The sequence below is a fragment of the Cyanistes caeruleus genome, chromosome 1, assembly GCF_971803275.1.
Source record: "Cyanistes caeruleus chromosome 1, bCyaCae1.hap1.1, whole genome shotgun sequence".
NCBI classification, from domain to species: Eukaryota; Metazoa; Chordata; class Aves; order Passeriformes; family Paridae; genus Cyanistes; species Cyanistes caeruleus.
This window is the reverse complement of record NC_141701.1, coordinates 85,370,697-85,396,729: the sequence shown is the minus strand read 5'-3', so window position 1 is coordinate 85,396,729 and position 26,033 is coordinate 85,370,697. Positions and strand designations below refer to the sequence as shown.

Here is a 26,033-nt window from a genome sequence, read left to right as displayed (position 1 = left end):
AGGTCTTTACCCCATACATGTCACAATAACACCATAGATATTCCTAGGCTTGCTTTGTTATGTAATAAAGATGACAGTCACTCTTGTATTGATCTTTCTTCTTCGAGCAGAAAAGTTGACAGGCTTGTGCAACAGGAAGGAAGGAGGAGGACTGTGTGACTAACAGCCTCTCACTGTGACCTATTTTCTTCTCAGCCTGTCTGTATGGTAATGAGTAAGAGAAATAGAAAACAGTAACCTCTGGGACTAACAAGTCTGCAATACAGTCTCTAAATCAAAAGCAAACCAGGAACAGGGATAGTGTGCCAGAAAACATCCCTTATCAATTGTTTAGCTTATTTTTAAACTTTGTGATGTTAAATATTTAACACTATGAAAGTATATAAATGAAATATATATCTAAGGCTTTTATCTGTTTGAAAACTGAATTGCAGCTTCTGCTAGCAGATTTTTGCCAGGGTGTAAGAGGACTAGTTCAGTCAAATACAAATTTGTTACTTTCAAATTTTTAAACCCTTCTGTAACTTTTGATTGAGGAGTCTAGCCTGAGATGCTCTTTTGAAGAGAGGCTGAAGTTTCAAATCTGGCTATGAATTCAGTCTTTTTCTGTAAAGCACAGCACATCTAAGAGTTGTCTTTGCATCTGAATAATGAGAATCTTTGCTAAATGTGACTGTCTTTCTTTGCCCCATCTGTGATAGCAAAAGGCAATAGGATGTGTCTGCACTCTCCCTCAGCTACTTGTGGAATATTTAATGTAAACATAGAGTGAAATTAATATTAACTGGTACTTAAAGAGGCAATAAATAAGAAGTTTAATTTCAGGGCAAGGTACTTTATGGAGTATTTGAATTGAGAATGGCAATGCATCAACTATGATACTAAAAAACTTGAATACATCTGACCATAGTTTTCTGAGAAGGTATTTTAAAATCTGCTGATATTCTACAGCTCTGACTTTGAACACAAGTTCAAAACACAGTTTTAAAGATTGTAGGCTTTTTCAGGAGAGAGGTGAAGAGGGGACTAAGTAGATTTTCTATGCCAATAATTCTTCCCTTAGATGAAACAAAAACTTGGGAGACCTCTTTTAATAGTCATTGCGCATCAAAATTGCTTTCTATCCCTAATGCAAGATTTGCATTCGTCTGTTATGGAGAAAAGATCATCACGTTGGCATTCTGTTTTCATATTCAAGCTGATGCTTCTTTAGATGTGAAAAGTGATGCTGGAAAGGAGCCCAGCTGCTGGCTGAAGTCTGTTGTGGTGGGGGATAACAATCCTATACAGCTGATCAACTGTAGACAGGCAGCAGAATGTACATGAGGTTCTGCCTCTGGTGAGTCCAGTGACATGTGTGACATTATGTATTTCAGAAGCAACTAATTTTAGATATTCTTTCCAAAGGAATTTTTACAGGTTCCTCTTACATGCCAGAGTACTCGTCTGAAACATCTGCTGACGGGTCACTCTGTGCACCTGCAAGCCCAATGGGGAGAACAGCCAGGGAAATGAAGAGAGAGCACTTGCTCAGTGTGCCATGACCTCATCCTGGTACTCTGTTATGGGACGTAGCCATTACAGTAACTTGGTGATTGTTTTCCAGGTACTGTTGAGCCTTTCATTGACTTGGAATCAAGCTATGATATGGGATCAAGTCCTGTACAGGAGCACACCATCCTGTGAGCTGAGCACTAGCCATCCTGGTAAAAGAGTCATCAAAGGAAAATTGCTTTAATACACAGCGTCCTGCCCAGGACTAGCAACCTGACATTGGAAGTAGTGAGCAGCTCAGTGACAATTGGCTTCAAAACAAATCAGCTACTTAGCCAGAGTCCAAAGAATAATGTGCAGAGGACATAATTCTGGGGGGAGGCCCCTCTGAATTTCCACCCAAATCAGACTCTGAGGCTTCAACAGAGTGAAGCAACATTTCGTGCCCTGTCACCAAGTGACTGAGCCTGTTGTGAGCGACAGAAAAGTCGGGACGGCGCTTGCCCTGCCGGGAGCCCAGCTGGGGGTGCTGGAGGGCAAAGAACGGCACCTTGAAATGCTTTAAACTTCTTGAGCTGCGAGGAGCAGCAGCTCCCCCCTCACAGCAGTGTGTTTTCTCCCTTGTGTGGGTATTTGCAAAACAAATCGGGAATTAATCAAAATCTTTCCTGTGTTTGCCAAGTGTGGCTCTGAGGAGCAGCTGTTTTGTTGCTTCCACTATCCTTTCTTTGTCTATTTTGTATATCAGATAAAGAATCTAGATATCTTGGGTTTCACCTGTACATTTAACAGTTTACTCATAGAACAGATACTGTCATCATAATACAAAAAATACAAAAGAAGAGTAATGATTTGTGTTTGATGGACAGGCAAACTGATGCTTAGGGGCTTGAGGGAGACTCGACAAAAAGAGACAACCACCTTCAATCTGCCTATAGACAAAACTTCAGCCCTTTTAACTATGTGTTGTCCAATCTGCTATGCTCAAAATCCACCTGGAGAAAACTTTCTGATTTAGGATTTGACCTGGAATTTTATAGGTGATGACTGTGTCGAGTGAAACACAAGGAAAATCCTTGAAGCCAGAGCTGGGATCCAAACTCCTCTCTGCGTTACCAGCCATGCTGTGCTAGAGCTGCTGCTGCTGCCTCAGCTCTCTTCTGCAGGTGGGAGTCTCTCCAGCACAGAGGTGCCCTGACTTCTCCCTGTCCTCACCTCCTGCTCTTCTACAGTTTCGTGGGGCTTGGTGGCTGAGGTGCCCTGAAGTGTGAAACGTGAAAAAATTCTCTCCAGGGAGACGGTGTTTCAATTCTAGTCTTAATCATTGGGCTAGAACACAGAAAGGGAAAAATAAAATAATCAGCACATGCTGGGAAAAGATACGTGCTAACTTCTATGTATGGGAGTGAAGGCCTGTTGGTAGTTGTCCCCAAATGGTTGGGGAAGATGATTCAAGACATATTCCTGATATTACTTGCTTTTGCATTACTGTTGGCTAGCTGCAGATAGTCTGTCTTTCTGTGGCCCTGTGACTTCCTGGTCCAAAGCCTCGTTTTTGGGATGTCCATGTTGGCACTTTTCTCTCTGTCATTGGATCCTGTGCAGGCTGCAGCCAGCAAAGGGGCTGTCCCAGGGAGCAGCCGGGGTTTGGTTGGTGGCCCCCTGGAAAATGACTGCTTGCACCCCAGCCTCTTAGGCCCTGCCAGGTCAGAGCCTGAATGCTGCCATGAGCTGCCCATGGGCTGTGATTCTGTGGGACAATCACTGGGTTTATAACATTCATATACAAGGTAAGCCTCTGCAGGGCTGGAGTGTTACTATATCTGAAAGCTGCTCCCGCCCTCTCAGGATCCCAGTCACCAGAGGTGTGAAAGGGCAATCTTCACAGAAATATAACCAGTACCCATATATGCCTCCTCCCCATGCAGGGAAAGGAGGAAGGAGTTCCCACATAAGGAGGTGTTCTTCCAGTACATGTGCAGAACCCAGCTTGGTAAACAGCTCTGAATGTTACAGTTTTACAGAACAACCAATACAAGATTTTGGTGATTGACCGAGTGGAGTTAGATGGGTGCAAAATTAAATATTCATATAAGTTGTTGTTGATTCAGTGATTTACTTGCGCTTAGTGTTTTGGGAGTTCTGGTTTGAGAAATATTTTGTTGCTATAACATGAGCTAAAATTCACACAACTCAGTGTGCCCCATTACTTTAGATTGCTTCTAGCTTGGTCTGCATGAAAGAGCTGGCAAAGACTTGTGTGTATGGCTCAGAAAGGTCTGTCCCAGGCACTAAGGGGCATTAGTCATACAGCTCTATGTATACTTCCTTTTTTTCATGTGGCTGTGGGGTATCCCCATTTGCTCCCAAACCTCCTACGCAAAAGGCACAAGCAAAGTTACTTCCCTGCAGCACCCTAACTAGTAGTGCAGATCCACCACTGCTGTCACAGAGCCCTCAACATTTGAGAATTACTTCCTTGCCATACATCTCTGCTGCCCAGCCCCTTTCCCTCCCCCTTTCTTCTTTGCTACCTGCAGTATTGCAAACCCCAAGAGTAATGAGCAGAGCTGAGAAATCCCCCAAACTCAGTTAGCCGTGCAGCTACTCAGCATGACTCTCACAGCACTCAAGCAATGTGCACTGCTTCCCCCAATGGGTTTTTTGACCTTTTCTGTGGCCTATTGTCATCTAGCATCCTGTGTTCACACCACCTCACAAGCCAAAGTAGTTTGTTCTGGGATTAATTTCTGTGGTTCAGGGGCTCAACCTGACAAGTAATATAGCAGCAGTCAAAGCTTACAGCAAAACCCCAAATAGAAAATTGAAAGAGAGATAAATTCCTTTCCCTCTCCTCTCTCTGCAAATTCAAATGCTCAGCCTAAGGGATTCTCCATACTTTTTTTGGATAAAGAGACATCGTAGCCTTTTTTTCTCCCCTTTAATTGCTCTGTCCCATAACAGAACCCCTCACTACTGCAGTTTTATCTTGTGGGAAGATAGCATAGCAAGGTATGTGTAATTTCTTCCCCCTCTCAAACTACTGCAATGATAGCACAGCTGCTCCTGGAAAAGTGTGCATTAGTGTTTGTGATAGTGAATGCACAAATATGAAAAATCTCTGTGGTTTAGAGCTAGGTTGTACAAGTCTGGGAAGCAATAACAATTCATTTATTCCATTGACAATCTCCATGGCCATGGGAAAGTTCCATAGACTCCTGTTTTGAACAGTCATTCACTCAAGTTCATTTATCTTGATTTTTGGATGCCTATCTTGAAACAGATGGGGTGGGGGCATGAAAGGGCCACTCAGCCCCTGTCTCAGCATATTCCTTAAAGAACCCTTGGCAATAGGCACTCAGGAGAGCAAGCTCAGGCTGAACACTCAGAAACAAAAGGCTACTTTTGAAAGAAGGGCTTTAAGGCTAAGGTTGTGAAAATGCAGGTTATCATGAATTCTTATTTCAAAAAGTCAGCTAGTGCCCAAGATGAGTATTCCATGAGAGTGAGGGGAGTAAGGGCATCTCCTCCTCTGCTGCTGCTTCTCTGGGGAATCACAGTCCACAAGTGATATGAAGGCTGACAGCATTCTGCCCCCTTGCTTGAAAAGGGGCCAAGGGTGACGAAGCTTGGATGTTCTCTGCTCAAGAATACCTTTGCTGTGACCGAATGCTGATCCACAGCAGAGCTGTGATGGTGGTTTAGAGCTGATCTTAGGAGGCCTTGCTGCCACGTAATAGGGTTACCTCTTCAACCAAGAAAGAAAGGGTAAGAAAAAATAAACAGAAATATGGGAAGAATGGGAACAAGAACATGCACTACATGTTCCTGGGCTGTGTAAATGAGTCATGGAATTGAGTTTAAAAAAATAATAAAGTAATAGAAACCTCTGTGGATAACTATTCATCTGCTTTATTAGTGATATAATAAGATTTAAACAGGAACATTTAGCCTGGGACTAACAGAAACCAGTTTCTTCCCTTTTCTTCCTACTAAAATCTTTAACCAAGATGCACATACAGTGCTCTCCTTCAAACATCTCTGTTCCAAGGCATACTTCAAGCTTTTTACTTCATCTTTTGCAATACAGGCAGATTTGGCTATAATTGAATACATAACCTGATGGTTTATGGAATCACACTTGAATTTCTATGAGCTCTATGATATTGCTCTAACAATATCATAGAACAAAAACACTGAGCTGCTTGCATAACCTCATAGATGTCAGTGGTTTTGCTGCAGAGGCATTTAGTCAAACCATTCTCCCCAGCAATATGTTCTGAAGCACAGTGGTGTTTTCAGGCCTGCTGGAAACATGCCAGGCTTCTGCTGAGCCTTACATGTGCTGGGGCATAACTTGGAGTAAGGCTGTGTGAATACATTGCCTGCAGTGTTCACTAATGGCAATGGTTTCATCCCTCATGATGTAGTGACTAACTTCTTTCTTTGCATGGATGTGGCAGGTAATGCTCCTAAAGCTCTTCTTATGGTTTCTGATGAGGGCTGATAGTTGACTTTTTAATTCCCATGTCCTTTCCTCATGACATTGTTTCTGGAAAGTCTTGTTCTCAAAGACAAATTTCAATTTCATTTTGATTGCCATATCCAGCCTCCTTACTTGACTTTCCACCCTGGAGCAGTATAAAACCTAAAATCATTCTTTCACTATGCTGAAAAGTCTCTAGAGAAGAATGACACTGTGATAGCTCTTTGTGCAGTACACAGCATCTATTATTTGCTTTCCCACTTCCACAACACAATTGTATTTTGGAAAACCGCCTGCTTACAATTACATGCTGGGGTTCATATAAAAGATTATGAAAATACCATTTGTTTGAAATAGATGTGGGACTGCATGCTTGTGTATGCCTCCAAGATCTGTGTGTGTGAGCACCTTGCTGACAATTTTTTTATCCATACCATCCTACTTAGCAGTTGTACTGAACAGTTGTACTGTTCACCTTCCTCTAAACCCTGCTGTGATCTCTTCTTGGGCTGGACAATCTGTGTGAAGAGAAGGAAATGGCAGTGGTCTAGTCAGTTGTCTAGACTGAATAATTTTTTCCTGGTCCCCTGCAGAATTTACAGTAAGTGCTGTGTAGATGAATAGTTTCAGGCTGAACGTGTGTTACACAACATACTAACCCCTCTGTGCTACAGGACATGTAGTGTAAAGGGTGAGATGGCTCAGAGCCAGCAGCATCTAAAAAATGCAGAAATCATGTTGCAGCAGTGCTGCCATGTGTTAGAGATGCTGCTCAGGAAGGTTTCCTATGGCTTTCCCTAGAATTAGAAAGACACATATATAGCCAAGGGTTGAGCTGCAGCATGTGCAAGTTTGGGCTTTGGGCTTTAAAGATTAGCTCTGGTTTTCCCAGTGCCCAGGACTGTGCAGTATCATGTGCCAAATCGTAGTAATAATTTTGGTTCTTAAATGAAAAGTGTGGGTGTTTGGAGAGAAATGATTGTATGTAAGTGATGTCATGAGATGTGAAAGAAGAGAAAGTGAGCCTTTGTTTCCCTCTGTATGTGATTTTCCAACTAGGGCAACCTTTGCTGCATTCAGAGGCAGTACAGGACTAACAGGAAAACAGCTGTCTGCATAAAAACCAAGAACAAGTCTTCTGTAGGATCCGGAATCAAAACTAAATAACTTGCATGAAAATAAGTCTGTGAGTCTTGGATGTAAATCTTCACTATTGATAATAAATGAAATCATTGTTTTCTGTCTGTCTGTCAACAGAAGGGCTCATCCTAAACTGGGTACAAGTCTTAACATCTGTGGGGTACAAGGTTTAAGCACTCTGCGTTACCTCAGTACATAATGTCAGCTTCTACTGTTTGATAGCCTGTGTTTATAAAGCAAACACATGCTGTCCAAGATGCCATTTCTGTTACATGAAAATAAATATCTTAAATATCTTAAATTTTACTGGCAGATTTTAATGTCAGAAATACTTACACAGTTTTAGATGGCCTGGATTAGCATTAATTAGAATAGTGAACAGTTACTGCAGACAGTCTAAGTACAGGTGCAATTATAGACACCTCCACTATAAAAGTGAAACCAAAAGACTTTAACCCAGTTTTTAATGAAGTTATATTTCTGTGTCTGTATTCCAAAACTCTGCCTTGGAAATGAAGCCATAATCAGAAAAAGTCTTGCATCTTTATCTCATATTTGTAATCTGAAAGATGGAAGGATGAGATTAATTTCTTGGGATTTGAACTGCTACTGTTGTCAAATCTAACAGGAACCTAGTGACAGAACCTCAGTGGATGCACCCCAGTAGGTGCCTCTGTAGGATTCGATCCATGGAACACTGTGGTTAAATTTTCCTAATAAATAATATTAGAACTTTTGGCAGTTGTCTCTATTACAAAACAAAAAACATCTCACAGTCTCTGCCAGTCAACACTTTTATGGAGGAGCTCTTATAGAGGAGTTGAGATCAGGTCTGTTCTATAGTGTCTTTTCCATGTAACTACCAGGGGGGGAAAAAAGGGCACTCAGAAAAAAGCTTTTCAAAGTACCTGCCTTAATACTGAACCCCATGAATGAAAATCCTGTGTAGGGAATTGATTGCATCAAATCACAGCCTCTCACTTTACAAAGCTGGCTTGTAAGAGCTCTTGCAGGAAGAGCTTGTGAAAAAGAAGAAGCTGTTGAAAAATTCCTTCCCTTCCCTTCCCTTCCCTTCCCTTCCCTTCCCTTCCCTTCCCTTCCCTTCCCTTCCCTTCCCTTCCCTTCCCTTCCCTTCCCTTCCCTTCCCTTCCCTTCCCTTCCCTTCCCTTCCCTTCCCTTCCCTTCCCTTCCCTTCCCTTCCCTTCCCTTCCCTTCCCTTCCCTTCCCTTCCCTTCCCTTCCCTTCCCTTCCCTTCCCTTCCCTTCCCTTCCCTTCCCTTCCCTTCCCTTCCCTTCCCTTCCCTTCCCTTCCCTTCCCTTCCCTTCCCTTCCCTTCCCTTCCCTTCCCTGCCCTGCCCTGCCCTGCCCTTCCCTGCCCTGCCCTGCCCTGCCCTGCCCTGCCCTGCCCTGCCCTGCCCTGCCCTGCCCTTCCCTGCCCTGCCCTCCCCTCCCCAATATTTTGGGATTTATTTATATTTGCCTTGCTGAGGGTGATGCTGAAGGACTCTGAAGAGAATGGACTTGGAACTCACTTAGAAAATGCAACAAAAATGGTGGAGGCTGCAAGAAGGGATTAAAAAGGGCCAGATCCTGAGCAGTCTGGCAGCCATGCAGAAGCTGGTCCCAGTTTGGGACCATTTGTGTGGTATCATAGCATGTGTGTATTGTAAAAGCTTTTGAAAATGAAGCTGTGAGAGAAGGCAAAGGGACCACATGCATAATGAAATTACATAATTAGTATCAAAAGTACCACCAATCCTGAGGGACTCCCTTTCTACAGGATTTGTTTGAGCCTTCATTTCCTTCAGTTCAGTTGTATTCTGCAACTGGGCATTGTTTCATTTCCGTGCCTGTTTAGAAAACCCTTCCCTTTTTTGGTGGCCCAGACTGTCTAACACATGAGCAGTGCCATGATGTTCCCTATGGTGACTTACCAACATGTTGGCCAGGAACAGCCAGTGCCAGTACCAGCCTAAGGATGCCAAGACTGGGTAGAGGTAGATAAAGATGGAAGAATTGGGAGATGAAATAAGGTGGAGCTTAGGAAAGCCTTCAGATGCTCCTGAGTCAACAGAAGAAGGGTGGAAGCAATTGCTGCTCTTTCCCTCATCATTGCTGCCTCTCTGAGTATACCCATCCCTTCATCAGTCTCCTGCCTTTCTTTCCAGGGCTTTGAACAATACAAAATTGGCCACTTCGATATCCTCCCTGAACCTTATGCATAACATCTTCTCATTTAATTCTTCATAAATAGAATGAAGCTGTACAGTTCTGATTTTACTATACTTATATTCCCTAAAAGTATTCCCTGGGCCCAGCATGGTCCCAGGAATGGGATTCTATGTCAGCTTGTCCAACAGGCAGTGATTTGACCACACTTGTATTGTGATTTTAATCTAAATTCCTGAGAAAACGCCAAGATTCATGATTTCACCTCAAAAATCTCAACAGGTACATCATGCTGTGTTGTATCAATTTTGCTGCTTCTTGTTCTATTACTTTGGAAGAGCTTTGCCTGAATAAAGAGGTATTTCCTGCTAACTGAGCAAATCTCAAGTTTACTGATGAGTGTAAGTCTTGCTGCCTTGAAACATAAGCCCTCTAGGATGGAATGGCTGAGTTCTGAGAAGAGAGGGGGAAAGCTAAAAAGCTCCTCTCTTAAGAAATTGATTAGCAGTTTGAAGGAATTCTAGAAGTATGTGGGGAGATAAACACGAGGTGAAGCCTAAACCAAAACTCTAGTAATTTATTTTAAAACCAAATTAAAAAACCCAAAAAGATTGGGTTAAAAATCTCATCATGTCTCTTTTTATTAAAGGCTAACACTATCTTCTAGTGAATTTTCAAAGTGTTCTTTTAAAAAAATTGAACCAGTATTATTTCCTCTTGATCTTTCTTGAGTTCAGCTTGTGACTCTTACTAGGAAGAACTCTGCTGCTGCTGTTTTACATGAAGTTACACTGTATTGCTTGATATGTTATAATTTATACAAATTGAACTTCTGTGCTCACCATAATATGCTGAATCTTGATATCAAAGATAGATCAGAAATAGGATAGTGGTGTACTTATGGGCTGCTTTTGGTGGATGATTTTTTGTGGGTTTTTTTTTTGTTTGTTTTTTGTTTTTTGTTTTTTGTTTTTTTTAACACAAATGCAGTGTGCCAAGAAATTTTTCACTGAAATTTCTGTAATTCAATTTTATGTCAAGGGTTGGATTTTTAGATGCTACTCTAGTCCCTTTCATACCTGGCTGGAAAATCACTATGACAGAGAAGCTAGGGATTTCCCCATCAAGGGAAGTCCCCACTTGATGGTGAAGCAAATCTAGACCCACCTTTTGTTTTGAGGCACGTGAAAAAAATTTGCCCTCTGGCATATTGTCTCCAGGAAAACCATTATCCCTCCCAGTTTTCCTGCACAGTTAGGGGGCTGGGTATGTTACAAATGTTATGGAAGGCACCTCTTCTTGGCTTGTTGCTTCAGGTGTGTGCCAGGCATAGTTTATTCATACCCATATTCTCTCCACTGAGATAGTATGTAAGGTTAAAACCAGCACATCTCTCCAGCCACATAAATTTGGCTTAATTTTTTGTGAATTTCTTTTCCTTTCAGTCACTACATATAAGTGCATATGCCCATATGTACTTACATGAAAAGTGTGTATCCTCATATATAATATAAGTAAAGGACAGAGTATAAGGTCTGCATGAAAGCACAGAACTATTTTTTTCCCCAAAGTAGAATTTTTTGCTAAGTATTTACTATTAGCAAATGCAGCAAAGATGAGGTTCCCCCTAAATTTATATAATGCATATTTTCAAAAGATCTAAAAGCTTGATACATTGACTATATATAAAATTTTAAAAACTTGGACAGAAATCAATTCATTTCTATTCATTCTATTACCGTGGCCCTTTCCTGATTGCTTGGTGGAGTCCCAGATGCTTTCTACAGAGAGGGTTTTTCCTCTGTCTAGAACTGTAGTTCTTCATTTTTTTATTTGTAGGGTTTACACAGTTTCCTTTCTAAACAATTCCTTTTCTTTCCTCACATTATTAGAAAATTAAATTTCATGGAGATCACTTGGGAGACTCAATAACCGGTGTTTTTTTAAATATTGTAAATATACAGTAAAGTAAATTAGTTATGTAAATTTAGGAGTTTCCTGGCAAAGTTGAAAGTAATCATCTAATATTTATCAAATTCCATTCTTTTCCAGGGATCTAATGGTTTGCCAAATACACAGGAAGATGATAAAGAGTATTTAATGTGCTGAATGATGGTATCCAGTGGGCTAGAGAAGAAAGCTCTGAATGAAATTTCGCTTCAATTTTATTTCAAGTTGACTTAAATGGGAATGTGTAACTAGTGGTTTGAATTGACCACCACACTAACTTTTACAACCAACATTTGCCAAAACTGACAGAAGATCTCTGATGTGTTTTCACTCCTTCACAGGGCAGTAGAACAGTGTTTTCAGCTCATTGTTCCTGAAGAGAGGTTGCCTCAGAGACAAGAGTGCTCCCGTGCAGGTCCCAGCCCTGTGCTTGATAACTCCCAGGCAGCTATGAATGAGATCCAAGGCTGTGGTATGGAATTGCTCATGAATGGTTGGTTTCACTGTGAACTGCGCTCTCAAGCAAGAGGAACATATTCTACCAACATTTTCTGATAACCCACACCACCCACATCCTCTGCATGTGAGAGGCAACAGGCAACAAGGATGATAAAGGCGCTGTGTATGCTCCCCGCAACTCACAGGTCACAATGAGGTTACTAATGATAGAAAACTCCTAAATGTTATCACTTGGCCCCCAGTGCAGGGCAACTCCCCTTCCCCTCACCTGGACTTTTTCTCTGAATAGCACATAAAAGGTTGTAAATGAAATTTGATGTTTGTTTTATGGTATCTGAATTACTCCGCTGGCACAGTGTTTGACGTTACTGTATGCTGTAGAAAAAGAAATTGTTCTTGCATTAGGCTCAACACAGTGATGAAACAAGTTGCCCAGCACTATTCAGAGGAAGTCTATTGCTAGTCAAATTTGGATATCTTGCAAGTGCCACAAATTTGAGACCATCTTTAATCATTTAGTGCTTTCCTCCAGGTTTTGAGTGGGCAGTAATAAAATGACAGCAAAATGCAATGTTATAAAGAGAAGTTTCTCAGGGACCAGTCAACAAACTGATGACAGCAAAGAAAATAGAAGTGGCCCTGCTGTGGAAGGTTTTGTTTTCATTCTGTGTGCTAGGAGGAATCTGCTTTCTGCTTAGTGTGTAGAAATTGTGTGGTGTTTCTTTAAATAGCTGTCATTATCTGGTTTTAAGTGATTTGAAAATCACTGTGGCCCTGATAAAACAGGTAGCTGAACTGATGTTTGTATCAATAGAAAACAGTTTGTATGAACTCTAGAGTGCTAATGGAATTTCTTTAGAAGATGTTTGGCTTGGGCATAAAGGAAAGGCATTTAGATGATCTCAAAGGTTTTGAAAAATGTAAGCTGCTTGGTTACCCCCACCTCTCTTTGGTAGTTGGTCATTCCCTTCAGTATTTCAGGGCAACAAGAGACTGAATGTTCAATGATACCTAAAGTGAGGCTAATTTTGGTTGGAAAAGACTGTGACTTGCTTTTCCCACAGGCTTGTTTTCCTGATGGTAGTTTCTGGGACTTTCCCTTCCTGGAAAGTTGTTCTCTGCGGCTTGCCTCTCATCACAAGCTTTCTCTCCCATCTGGCACTCTCAGGAGCTAAGCCAGCTTTCTGCCTCGTCTCACTACTCCCACTCAGAAAAGTTTTCAGAGCAGAGTTGCACATACAATTGCAGGGGGGTTCTTTTTCTTAACCTAGACCTAGCACTGTAGAGATTTTCCACTCTTTTTGTGCAGGTACAAATGCTGTGCACAGTCTGGTTGACATGTCCAGTGTGGTCACTGGGAAGTGGAGAAGGTGGCTGTTTCATCTGGTTTTGCATTTGAATTCAAGTGGCAAAAACTTTGTCGGACTCTTGACTTTGCCACACAGCTACTGGTTTCCAGGAGTAAGAAACACATCATGGCTTATGAAAGAAAGGTTCACCTGTCTGAAGTCTCAAAATAAATCCTTGCTTGTTGGTGATAACTGGCAGATGCCTTCTGGAGGACATCATGAATGGGGAAGCAGAGATCTCTGGGAATTTGCCCTTAGAACAGGGTGACTTGTAGAGGGGCGAACAGAACAGCAGGTGGTGGAGAAGAAGAGTCAAATCTGTTGTGAGTTTTTGGTATAGGGGCATTAGACTAGAGGCAGCCACTGGTTTCACTTGTAACTGTGCTACACATGGCGGAGTTATTTGAAGATATAATGTAACCGTATTTGAATAAAACCATGCAGCATTTACTCTTGCCTTGGCATTTAGTACTCAAGCTTGCTGCCTACAGTTTGAAATAAGTCATGTACTAAAGACTGGTATGGCAACACTAGGCTCAGGGTGCATGTCAGGCAAACCAAAAGGTGAATTCTGATGACTCTTGCAGAGCTTGACTTGGGGTCTTTCACTGAGGTAAACCAAGGCATGGCCATTTGGCATAATCACTACCTGGATCTGGGATGTTTCTTCACTGAATTTTTTTTCTGTGTTCAAATCCACAATGAAGCAAGACTCTAGGAGAAGGGCTACAAACAGATTATGGTTGAAAAGGCTTGACACGAACACCTGCACATTGGTCTCGTGCACTACCTAGTAGAAGGGTCATATTTCTTTGCCATGGGTCTAAATACTCCATTATATTGTTTGTTCACTGCTTATTTCATCAGTCTGAAGAGAAGGAGAGCATAATATAGACCCAAATTTCTCCAGGCAAGACTGGTGTAGGTAATGTTCATTCTCTAACTGATATTCATTTTACTGCTTTATTGTCTTTTATAAAAATAAAAATATTTCTTAGTGCAAAATAGCAAAATAACTGTTCTACTCTGACCAGCATTTTTACTTTCTAAGATTTCTGGTTTCATGATTGATTAAAGTTTATTTTTTCTTTGGTAATGACGTTACTATTAAAATATCAGTACATGAAAAAGAATATTAAAATTGAGTTACTGAGATTGATGTTCTTAATTTTTAATTTCTTTAATTTTTGAATTCTTCACATAAAAGTCCCAGATTTAGACTGTGACAGGATATATTGACAGACACCCACAGGAAACTATTAATACGGATTTTTTTCCCCTATGGCTTTTTCTCAGTCATGCCTTCTTAAAATAGGGGGAGAATGTAATAACTTAGCATGGATTAGCATCTGTGGCATAAGGATTTAGTGGAAATTTTTCTTCTCAAGATGCAGTATAGAGACAAGAAAGGAAGTGGGATGCCAAGTTGGAAGCTTCAGGATCTGATTCAGATACAGAATATGCTGTAAGCTATTAATTTCAGTGTTTGTATGAATCTTCACTTCATCACTGACACAAGAGCAAAGGCAAAACTGGAATTATGGGTGAAAGAATTCATACTATGTAATGTATGTCCACTGAATTGTAGCTACAAAGTTTACTCTTCAAAGCAATAATCCAAAGTAAAGAATATTAGTTGCACTACTTCAGTGTAAACAAAAGATGTCACTATCAGACACAAAAAGCACTGAGGCAACTAAAGCTCATTCTGAAACTATTCAGATCTTACCATTAAGCTTTAATAATGATTATTTTTAGTTTCTTTCTTTCTACAAAGGGAAACCACTGAAGACACTCTGTGAAACTACTTAATCTGAAAAAAACCCCAAAACCTCTACCCCAAATTGTTTTAAAACGTTCCTTTTTTGATAGGAATGTTTATAGAAATGCTTCCAAGTTCCTGTAAATGCCCCCACGTTTCACACATCATGTGGAGCTGTTCTTGACCCCAAAGAAGATGCGGCTGAATCATTAAACCAAAATGAAAGAAGAAGAATATGGAGAAAAGAAAGTGTGTGAATTGTGAGGACAGAACACAGTATAAAGTGGAATGAAAGGGGAAGTTTCAAAGAAGTAGATACTAGAGAAAAAAATGCACCAAATGAAGAGATTTTATTCTGCCCTCATCCATATTTCAGTGAGATTAAACTAGATGCAATAGAACAATGTCTGGTGCAGCATGGATCTCAATTTCTCACTGATGTCAAACTCCCATTGACTCTTCAGAAGTAGGACTGGATTCATGTATTGCAAGCAGGCTAAACAACAGGGCAGTATTTTTACAAAAGGAGCATCATTATCAACAAAAATGCATCTGCAGACACAGCCAGAGCCCTTCCAAGGTCAGATAGGATTGACCTATCCTGCCCTCTTGTTCTGAGTTACTTCCCCCTGAAATATCTTGGGCTGGATATGAAAGTTGTTACATAGTCCAACTGTCCCTGTTCCAGCTTTCCTGAGCGTTTCATCTCTCCTCTCTGCTTCTCAAGTGTGACAGAGCAGAACGTGGGCCTCAGGTTTTCCTCAGCCTTTATTAAGGTTGAGCTCCCAGAAGTCCAGGCCGTTTTCTCAAAACCAGCATTAGGCAGAAATGCCATATCTGCATGCACGATCCTCTTTGTCCCTGTTTCCACTTCTGACTCTGCATCCTCTGCTGGACTATTGAGATTCTTGTACTTATTTTACAGTCTTTGATTTTTGTGTTGGTTTTCTTCCTTCTTTCTGAAGGGTGAGCACAAAATTCAGAAATGAGGTAGTTCATGAGAAGAAAAGAATCATCCCTCTGTTAGTCCCTTGGGGAATCTTTTTGATGCTCAGTTCAACTGGAGACTTGCATTTATTTCTCTGTGAGTCCTGCCTCTTCTGGGGAACTTCCCCATTTAGGGGGAAATCCACATTCAGCCACAGCTGGGGGACTCCCAGGCAGCTGGACAAGAGGTGAGAAGGGTGTAAAGGACCTAGAAATTGCTTCAGAGAAACTAAGGCATCTCTGCAGGCAATCTTCAGTGCACACCAGTAGATGTAACTTGGAAGACCTGTAGACTAGAGTCCTAAGCCTACTAGTTGTCCCATGGTGAAACAAACTGGCTATCTTTGTCCCTGTCCCTGGAAATAACGAGTTTGGAAAGTTGGTGAAAGCACGTTGTGGAAAGTGATGGGAAATTTTGCCTCATAAAGCAGTGGGGAAAAGCTGAGTGAATATGAGGAGATTTCATCAGATGAAAGGAGAGGAAGCCTCTGATATTTGCAGAATTTAAAAATAAAGCTAAGTGGGGATGCAGGAATTTCATGTACCAGACTGGGTTACAGACTGGTGAGACATTATGCTGGGAAGATACCTCTTCTGTGTAAGTGTCAATACATGGGCAGGTGACAGGAACCAGGCTCTGTAGCACAGCTGCTTGTGAATATATCTAGAAATCAAACCCATTCTTTCTGTATTTATTTCCAGGTCCAGTAATGACTACAGACCACTGGGTCAAGTTAACTGTGGACATTATCCTATGCTGTGTTTAGGGTAAAAATTTATATATAAATTTGCCTTCACTTAAGCAGTTTGTTCTGTGAGAACAACTTAGAGAAAGAAGTAATTTTCAACCTATCTAACCAAAGGAAGTTTTTCTATTTCTTTCACAGGATGTACAGACCAAAATATAATTTTCTAGCTGAATGATAATAGAAATGTTAGTGGTTTGAACTTACTTTAGGTGAAGGACTAGAAAAAGTTTTTTTTTTGTTTTGTTATTTTTTTTTTTCCCCATCTTATGAAAACTATAAGATAGATCACAGAATCACTAGGTTGGAAGAGACCTTCCAGCAGATGAATTAAGAAATAATCAAATGTTGATAAAAATGGTCAATTTTGGATCCTGTAGGAACTTCCCTGAAAGGTGAAAAGCACAGGTTTCTTTTATTTTCCTTACCTTGGCACCTCCTTAAATCAGGTATGTCACTCAGCAGAGTGTAGTGTTACATTAAATATATCATGCCATACAACATTTAATGAAAGCAAAAAAATCTAAAAGTCAAATTACTTCTGCTTCTTAAGAAGTTTGCATAATATGCAGAATTTCTATTTCCTTAAGCTATTTCTATCATTGCCACCTTTTCCTAAATTTTTTTACATATGCTTCTGTATAGTAAAGTGGTTACATGGTATATTTATAAATGTTCTTTAGTTACCAATTCACATTTTTATTTTCTGGCAATTTTAGGATATTCCTCTGTAGCAATTCTTTCCAATTACACTGTTATAAAATTTCATATATAGATCAAGAATCTTCTCTGTTTAAAAAAGTCTCTATATGCAAAAAGCTGATCATGCAGCACCACTTCACTTAGCACTCATATCATATTCCAACAGTGGCACATGCAGACATTATCCTGCAATGCACTGTATGCTGATTTATAAAAAAAAGGTATTCTAAAATAAATCTGCTCAGGTAGAAGTGTTAGGGACCTCATCAGAACTCTTAGTTTGTACTGTATTTATTAATTGCTTATTGATTCCCAGGGTTTCCAGACTGAGCATACCTGCTCCGTGTAGTCATTTTACTTGACTGTGGTATGGGATACATACCACATGCATCTGCTCTAGTAAGTAAATAAGATTACACTAAATAACTTGATACACAATTATTTGAAATGTGCAAGCATTTATAAGTCACTCCCAAAGTACTTTAGAAGTAAATTTTATTTGGAAAATATGCAACTTCCAGAAAGATTATAGTAATTAGGAACTCTGGACAGAGCCATATAATAATACAAGACATTATTAATTTGCATATATTAGAATTTTTACTCAGGTACCATAAACCCCTTTGCTGTCAAGGTGGTTCTCTCCTCTTGGAGCTTATGTTCTAAGAGTAACCTAAAAGTGTAACAGTAGAACACAGTCCTGTAAGGAAGATGGAACTTCAATTATCTCACTGTCAGCGTAACTAGGGCTCGCTTTTGTTGTAATGGACCATTTTACAGGGAAACATGAAGGTACACACAAGCAGGATAAAAGAAAAAAGCAAAGGTGTAGTCTCAATATGTGACAGGTGGTTGTGTAAGAAGATATTTGGAAGAACCTCTCATACTCAGCATTTCAATTGGAAACACAGAGTCTGTAGATTAGAGTCTAGACTGTGATGGGTCCTACAAATAGAAAACTGGTTGGGTTAAATTTCACATGATTTAAAAAAGCAAGGATAAGAGGTGTCTCAAAAAAATTGAGATGAAATAAAATATCTTACTGTAGAAAGTTTGTTGAAACACTTGCATGGTGCAAGACTGTGCTGCCAAAGCTAGGAAAAGCAATTACTGGGGGAGAACGATTAACCATATTAGGCTTCCATGATTACACATCCAGGGTGAGCTGTCAGAAAGACAGGCTGAGTTGTTAGCTTGGGTAACATGATTCATGCCTAGAGTGGAAATGTGGATCTGTAAGTGATGAGTATGAAGTTGTTAAGTGAACCAGGGGAGTGATTATTCAGAGGTAAGGGGCAAAAGAAGAGAACGGAACCAAACCCAGGATTTGACAGAACACCCCATACTCCTTGCAGTGCTGGGGTGGAATGAAGATGCCTCCAAAGAGCTTTGTGAGCTGTTATAGAGGGTGGAGGTGAATCAGGAGATAAAGGAGACCCTGAAGCTAATGAGTGTGAAATTGTCAGAAATGATGTGCCAAGAACAACCAGCAGACCAAGAATGGGAAGCCTGCAGTGCTTACAGCGCAGAACTGTAAGCTGCAGTTAAGAAGTCACTAGAGACTATGATGAAAACAGTTTAGTTGAATTCAGTTGCCAGGAACTGAACTGGTGGAGGCCTGAGATGTAATTTTAAAAGCTAGCTCTAGACCATGTGCTTACAGGTGACATGTGCAACATACCTGCAGTATCTGAAATCATCAGTTCGGTGCATTGTCTAAGTAGACACCATGTTACAAAATAATTCTAAAAGAGAGAGCTCGTCCGTGTTTTAAGTATCAAGCCTGCAAGAAATAGCTGTAACTGGTTAAGGGAGAACACTGGTAGTGTAGGTTTAATTTGTTGAAAGAAATTAAAATGTGGTAAGGAATAAAAATTGAGTTTGGAAAAATCCAAACCTCACCCAGCATGAAAACCTCACTGATGCAATGTAAACTAATCAAAACAAACCCAAACTAATAATGGTACATAGTGAAAAGGAAAAAAAATAACACAGGTATTGGAAAGTAACAACTAGAAATAATTGATAGAGCTCAGAAACAATACATTTTTAAAATCAACAGGCAAAGTTTTGTTTACACTGCACTGATTTTGAAGAGAAAAATATGCTGCTCACATTTCTGTCAATGTCCTTTATGTAATGCAAAAATATTTGTCATATTTTAGGCATTTTGCCTTATTGATAGAAATAGTATTTATCTGCTTCCTGGCAAATCTTATTCCAACAGAGATGAGAGAGAAAAATCTGCAAAAGTAGAAGAATTAAGAACAGAATATATACTCAAGGTTATTTGTATTGGGAGGAGAAACAGACAGACAAAAAAAGCTGAGAATAAGAGGTAGGGAGAGATGCAAGGAAGTGCAAAAGAGACCAGGAGCTGGAATAGGAAAGGGTCATGATAGCAAGACAGGATGTTATAAGGAAAGCAGATAAAAATTTGTACCTGTGAGGTGAGAAGAAGGAGAAAGCCAAAGAAAAGGCATGAACAACTGAAGGCAAGCTAAAGTGTGGAGGAAAATCACAGTGTATTTAACCAGTTATCACTGGAAAGAAATGGATAGCTTCTGGTATGATTTAGTACATGTTCTATGACATCCTGAAAGTTCTCAGCCAGAAAAGAGACCCATTATATTACACACTAAGTAGCTGTAAGGACTCATTTTAACCATTTTTCCTGCTGGGCCTTTTTTGTGTGAAATAAATGTCTTTCCCCAAGTATCTTCTTTATGATGACAAATTCCAGCTCTAACTTTACATTTGTCTTTTTCTTTTTTTAATATTTTTTTCACATGAAAAAGATGGTTAAAAGCAATTACTTTGTTCTGGATTATTTGTTCACTCTCCAACCCTCACTTTATGAACCTGCTCTCTTGTATTAGAAGGTTCTTCTGCTGACCACTACTGAATGAGTGATATTTCTACACAGAAACATAGGGAAGCTACCTTTCATCTTTTCTTTCTAAAATGGTATCAAGAAGCTGCTTTCACTATAGGTTCAATTCTCTTCAGGCCTATTAATTCTCTCTTCATTGTCGGTGGTGAAAGATCATTTTTTTTCTTCCTTATTCAGACTAAAAATCTGGAAATCACCAGATTTGTTTCAATGTGGTACCTCAGATACAGAGGTAACAGTTTAGAGCTATAATAAAGAGCTTCTTCACAATAGAAGGCTAAAGGGATAGATCTGAATGGTGAAATGAAACTTGGGAGTACTTGGAGCATCGCAACCAAAATCAAATATTTTAGATTCTAATTGGAATGCACCCAAAACTAGCAAAATGTTTCAGTCAGGAGCAAAGGGTGAGAAAGGCTTTGGGAAGTTCCAGCAAAAGCTGAGATTTGATTAAAGCTAATTTTGAAGTTCCCCCACCCACATATGTCACCTGATATTCAAAAATACTCTCAGAAAACAGAAACTGTATGGAAGATTTTAGTTTCAGCTGCATTTCCTAGCCTAACTTACAGGACCAAGATGAAATAACAAAAGTTACTCTCATTGATTTTCTTAGAAAGTAGATTCTCCTCTGAAAGGCTGAAGCATTAGAAAATATGCATTTCTCAAAAGGCTGCCCTTTAAAAGCTGAAGCAGTACAACCTGTTGGTGGCGTTTTGTTGTTTGGTTGTTTCATTTTGTTCAAATCTGTTCACTCATTCAAAAGAGTGGATATCCAGTTATGCCTTGGAAACATATAATAAAATATATTCCTTGCTGGAAAGATATTAAGATTGTCATACCCAGAAGAAGGTTAAGAGGGTGGAAACAGTGTTATGCCTATTTTTCTGAGATGCAGTTTTTAGCTTTTGTTTTACCCTTTAGACATCAATAGGTAAATAGATACCAAAGGCAGGCTTAAATAAAGAACTCTGCTTTGAAAATGTAAATTAGATGTCTCAAAGTCTTCATGTATTCCAGCTGAAGCACTGCTAATTCATATGAAGCTCTGCACTGTGGACCTATTGAAATGCAGGAAACACCACCAAGTTTAAGTTACGAATCTTAAATCCACTGTCTTTGCAGCCACCCTTCCTGTCATCCAATAGTTAAGATGTGACATTAGAACTAGAAGGAGGGCTAAGACCATGGTATTAATCTTAATTTTAGTTTATAGAAATTACCTTTTTTAAAATTGTCTGATTAAGTCTTTTAACAAAAGAAAAAGCAAATGGAAAGCAAAACAAAATCTGTGAAACTGTAGAATATCTCAAGTGAGTCACCAAAAAGTGCAGAAAAAACCCAACCAAATAGCCCCCACAAAATGATGTACAGAAGTAGATGTAATACTAATATAAACCTCACATCTCTGGAACCCTATCTTAGGTCCCTCATTACTGAAAGGGAGGGATGAGTGTAAGAGATTTGATGTACAAAGAAATGGCAATGTTTAGATACAGCTTGAATATGTAGTCTTAAAAAGCTGGATAAGAAAAAGGTGGCACCTAACAGTGAGACTGAACTTGAGGATTTTGGAAGAAAGGCTTGAAATTCTGTCTGTGTTGTCTTCAAGCTGATGGCTAGACACCATGAGAAAATACTGCATCAGGTATTTATGAGGAAGGCAGGGGGAAGGTCCAGGAAAAAAACAATTGTGAAAGGTCAAGGCTAGCAGGGGAGAGCTACAGTGGCCGTATTTTTATGTGAAATATCCCATAGCAGTGGTATGGGATACCCGGGAAAAGAAGCAGAATTGTTGAGTCCAAGACTTAACTGAAGTTGGAAGAGATCTCTGGAGGTCATGTAGTACAAGCTCCTGCTCAAAACAGGGAGCATGTCACACACACAGATCAGGTTGCTCAGGCCTTGCCCACTTGGGTTCTGGTTGCACACAATCTCTCTGGGCACCTGTTTGAGTGCTTAACCACCCTCCCTACGATGAGGCGTGAAACTCTAGAAGACCATGTAGGATGTTGGAGAATGGTGCAATCATTAATTTTAAAGGCATGATTTCAGCATTAGGACAAAGTGCCAGAAGTTGTCAGTGAATGAGGTTTCAGAAATGGCAGGTCAAAAGCAATTTAGTATAAGCCCTTGAAGTATGTTATAGAAAGAGTTGAGACTTTTAGAAAAGGCTCCTATGAGCACTAGGGATAAGAAAACTTATAATTTATTTGCATTGGTAGACAGACAGTTAATTATGTGACTCTGCAGATGTTATCCCTTTCAATGGTTGACCTGTCCACATTTCTAAACCAGGTTTTTGTCCCCATTTGTCTGATATGTTCATGGTCAGATACCTTTCCCAATGTTTAAAATACTCTGGGGAAGCAGAGACAGAATTAAAATGAAAGATTTAATTAGCAAAATGCTTTCGGAAGCAGGTCTTCTTTTGGAGGTTCTTTTTGGCCCAATACAATGAAATGCTTTATAGTGCACAGCCATCACCCAAACTCAAGGTCAATAAAAATACTGTAGATTTTGTTGAAAGCAGAGTTAGGCTGACAGTTTGCGGTTTTGAAAATTCTACCCATAGATGACAATTGAAACTACTCAGAATATTAACTGTGATGGAAAAAATGCATAAGTAATAATATTTGAGACTGAGAGTTACATTGCACAATTAGTAATGCTGTCTACTTACACACTAGTGCTAGATCAGCTCAGTTTTATCACCTCCATGCCATTATGCTCTGCCTTGTTATCAAAAGGGTGTCTCAGGGGCCCAAAAAATAATGAAACAATAGCTTGAATGCCACAGGGACACAACAAGCATGCAAAGCAAGTATCAGGCTTACAGCTAAACAGCATCCTGGATGTTCAACTAGTGAGTAAAATTTCAGGTCCTAGGGAGAGACACGCACCTTGTCTAAGCTTAGATCACCTGCTGGAATGTACATTAGCTCCTCACAAGTTCGTGCGTCTAGGCTTCACTGCCAAAGTGCAAGTGAACGTAGTTGTGAGGTGAGGCTCCAGTCAAGCTTATGTTTGGATGCAGCTAAGGTACCTGGTCTCAGGGACTGGACAGTTTTCTTCTGCTTCTTAATCTTGAAGTAGCTTCAAAGTCTGTCTTTCATTTCTAAGAAGTGTAGTGCTTCTGACTTTGCTGCTGCTGATGCAGCTGTCACCATTTCTCCTGCATTTTTGCTGAAATAGCAACCTTCTTGCTGGTCAGCCAGCAAACTAACATCACGAGAGGGTCACTGAAGGCTCACTAAAAAGAGATCTGTGTCTAAAGGCCAGTTTAAATCTGACACTGTTCTGAAGTCACCATGGAAGAATTCCACCTTCTGTAGGAACAGCTGTCATCATCACTTGTGCTGAAGAAGAGGTTTTCTCCTGATTTTACCTCTGTGCAGCTAGGTGAGTAACTAAAGGAGGTGATATTTGATTCAGTTTTGCACAAAAAATTTGGGTTTTTGCAGCAAGGATTTTTACACCTTGACTCAATGTATACAGTAGCACTCCCTTTGTGTTACATTATATTTCAGTCACTCTCAAAGTGGTGTTTGCATAGAAAATAACAAGGGACATAATATGATATTCTAGAGAAAAGTTTCAAGAAGGAAAGAAGACATCACAAACTTTAGAGGTCTGGCTGGATGCTATCAGACTGCAGAAACAGGGTAATCTTTCTTCCACATAGGCAGAAAAACTGTGTACAAAATACAAAAGCTGTTGTATTGAGTGATGATTCATCATTGCAACAGAAGTTGATGTGCAAACAAATTTTCACTTTCTTTCTCATTTCACGTGGACAGAGGAAAACAGCTTCTTAATTTTAAGAATTAGCATCAAGACTTTCAGTAGAGAATCAAGTATGCATTGAAGGTGCCAGACTGCCAAGTGCACCAGAAGGCACACAGAGACTGAAATCCTCCCTGTAACCACAGAAAGGCTCACAGAGGCAGCAGCAATATACACATCCCAAAGACATACAGCAATCTTGTTCTAAGGGTATAATTTCTTCTATCTCTCCCCAACTCCTTCCTGAGTACTAGAAATGGTTGAGTGACCTCTTCTATGTCAGCAATTTGTTGGAAACCTTTTAGTCTTAGGGGCAAGTGATTCAGCTCTGCTGATTTCAGTCAGTGTTGCACTTGATGGACTGGGACTGGCTGGTTGTCACCTTTTGGTTTCCAATAGAACATAAACTACATTGGGAGTTTTTGAACACACAATCATACAGTAGTTTGATTTTACTCAGCAAGATCAACCCTTTTTATGAATGTTCTATTTTGAATTCCTTTTACAGGCAGAGAAGCACTGAATATTCAGCATGGGCAGCATGTCAAAGCTCCTGTTCCACATTAGTTGGTGCTTTGGCCGGTTCTGTTTCCTGATGAACTGCACAAAAAATTATTTCCTGTCATTTGTGCTCTAAAATTATCCCCACTGTTGGAGTGAATAAATAAAAAGAGGTCTGCTTGTTTCAGAGAGCATCCTGCTGCTCCATAGACTGTCCACCAAAATGTCAAATGGAAACACTTGTGTTGGATCACTCCCACAGGTGTCAGGTGTGTGTAAGTGGAGGAGAGCAAAAAGACAACAGAACAGACAGGCAGTGGAACAGCTGGGGTTTTTTTGTGAGAACTTTTTCTCCCTTGAGCTTCTTGGGATTGGTGTTTCAACCAGTGTAAGATATTGCCACCTGGACTAGCACCAGCTCTGCGGCTCAGCTGCGAACTGTATCATGTAACAGAGATACAGTCTTGGGAAAACCAGATCAGCAAATACCTACCCCAAGGAACATGTAGCTTTCATTACATCTTCCACTAGCTCTCCTCCTTCCTACATCCTTTCTCCTGAATATGACAACACACAAAGAGACATGGAAAAAAGTTAACTTGCTCATCTTTCTATGTTTCTTCTCTGTTTCCTACATTGAAGGATGCAACATATTTGATTAATGTAGATGCAAATGCATCTGTCATAATCCTGCTGACCCCAAGGTGTGGAAAGAAGGTGAATATGTTTAGAAGGTGAAGATGTTTAGGTTCATGCATTGTATTTGTAAACTTCATTAGATTTGGAAAATCTGTGGTTTTTCTTTAGCTCTGGCTTTCCAGGCGTGTTTTCTGGGCACTGAATCTCTGGAAACACTTCCAGGAAAGGGGATCTTGTGGTCCACCTGCCTGAGCTAATTTTTCAAAGCGGTGTTTTCTAGCAGCTTTTGACTCCATTATTTCTTTCCTACTGTGATATTTTATATTCAACTCTGCAGAAAACCTGATGCCATTAAGCCAGAGCCATCCTATTGTTCTGCAATGCTTCCAATTTGCATGGAAAATTATTCATGTTAATAACTCCCTATTGTTCATGTCTTATCTTCCTAAGTCATGTCAGAGAGCTACACAATGCAAGCCCTGCTGTCACAAGGTTTCTGTACACTTAAAGGCATGAAACAATTTTCCTTCAGTGAACTCAAATGAATTAAAGGTTTTAGGGACTTATGTAAAATGAGACAGAATTCTTAAGATTTTCTTAATCTCTCCTCAGGTGACGTTATCCACCTCTGCTTCTGCTAGCAGTCTTTGACCCAAATACTCCTGCCAGTGCTACTGCTGTGTGTTTCAGAGGGAGGCCAGCTGTCGTTCTGCGGCAATGGGAGGTGCTCAGCTCACAGTGCAAGGGAAAGGTACTTTCTCAGCTGTCATCAAGTTAAGGTATTGATTACAGACATCCCTTGAATTCAGCAAACAATATTCGGCCTACACTTGCATTCACTGCCAAGGGGTTTGCCTGTTTCTACAAACTGTAAGTATAATGGTTGGTCAAGTGAAGTTAACAAGGCTTTTAGGTTTATTGCCCTTTCCCCCCATTTGTACACATAAGGTAATGCTCCAGATAAAAAAGAA

At 40.1% G+C, this 26,033-nt stretch overlaps 2 protein-coding genes across 8 annotated transcripts in view; both read left to right on the top strand.

Annotated features, from left to right (window-relative positions):
- LOC147655686 (uncharacterized) overlaps positions 1–14,201 on the top strand; it is an 80,437-nt gene extending 66,236 nt beyond the window's left edge. Inside the window, exon 4 of the mRNA XM_086900410.1 lies at positions 11,580–14,201. Coding sequence (XP_086756536.1) covers positions 11,580–11,793 — 214 coding nt within the window. The 3' untranslated portion in view covers positions 11,794–14,201. The remainder of the gene's footprint in view (positions 1–11,579) is intronic.
- DUSP22 (dual specificity phosphatase 22) overlaps positions 1–26,033 on the top strand; it is a 112,257-nt gene that overhangs the window by 34,229 nt on the left and 51,995 nt on the right. Inside the window, exons 2-4 of one of the 7 annotated variants that reach the window (XM_086900273.1) lie at positions 1,607–2,660; positions 11,341–11,882; positions 25,675–25,813. In XM_086900273.1, coding sequence (XP_086756399.1) covers positions 25,780–25,813 — 34 coding nt within the window. In that variant the 5' untranslated portion in view covers positions 1,607–2,660; positions 11,341–11,882; positions 25,675–25,779. Of the gene's footprint in view, positions 1–1,606; positions 2,661–11,340; positions 11,997–25,674; positions 25,933–26,033 lie in introns of those variants that run through there. The other 6 variants (XM_086900319.1, XM_086900280.1, XM_086900311.1 and 3 more) reach the window with 6 other exon arrangements.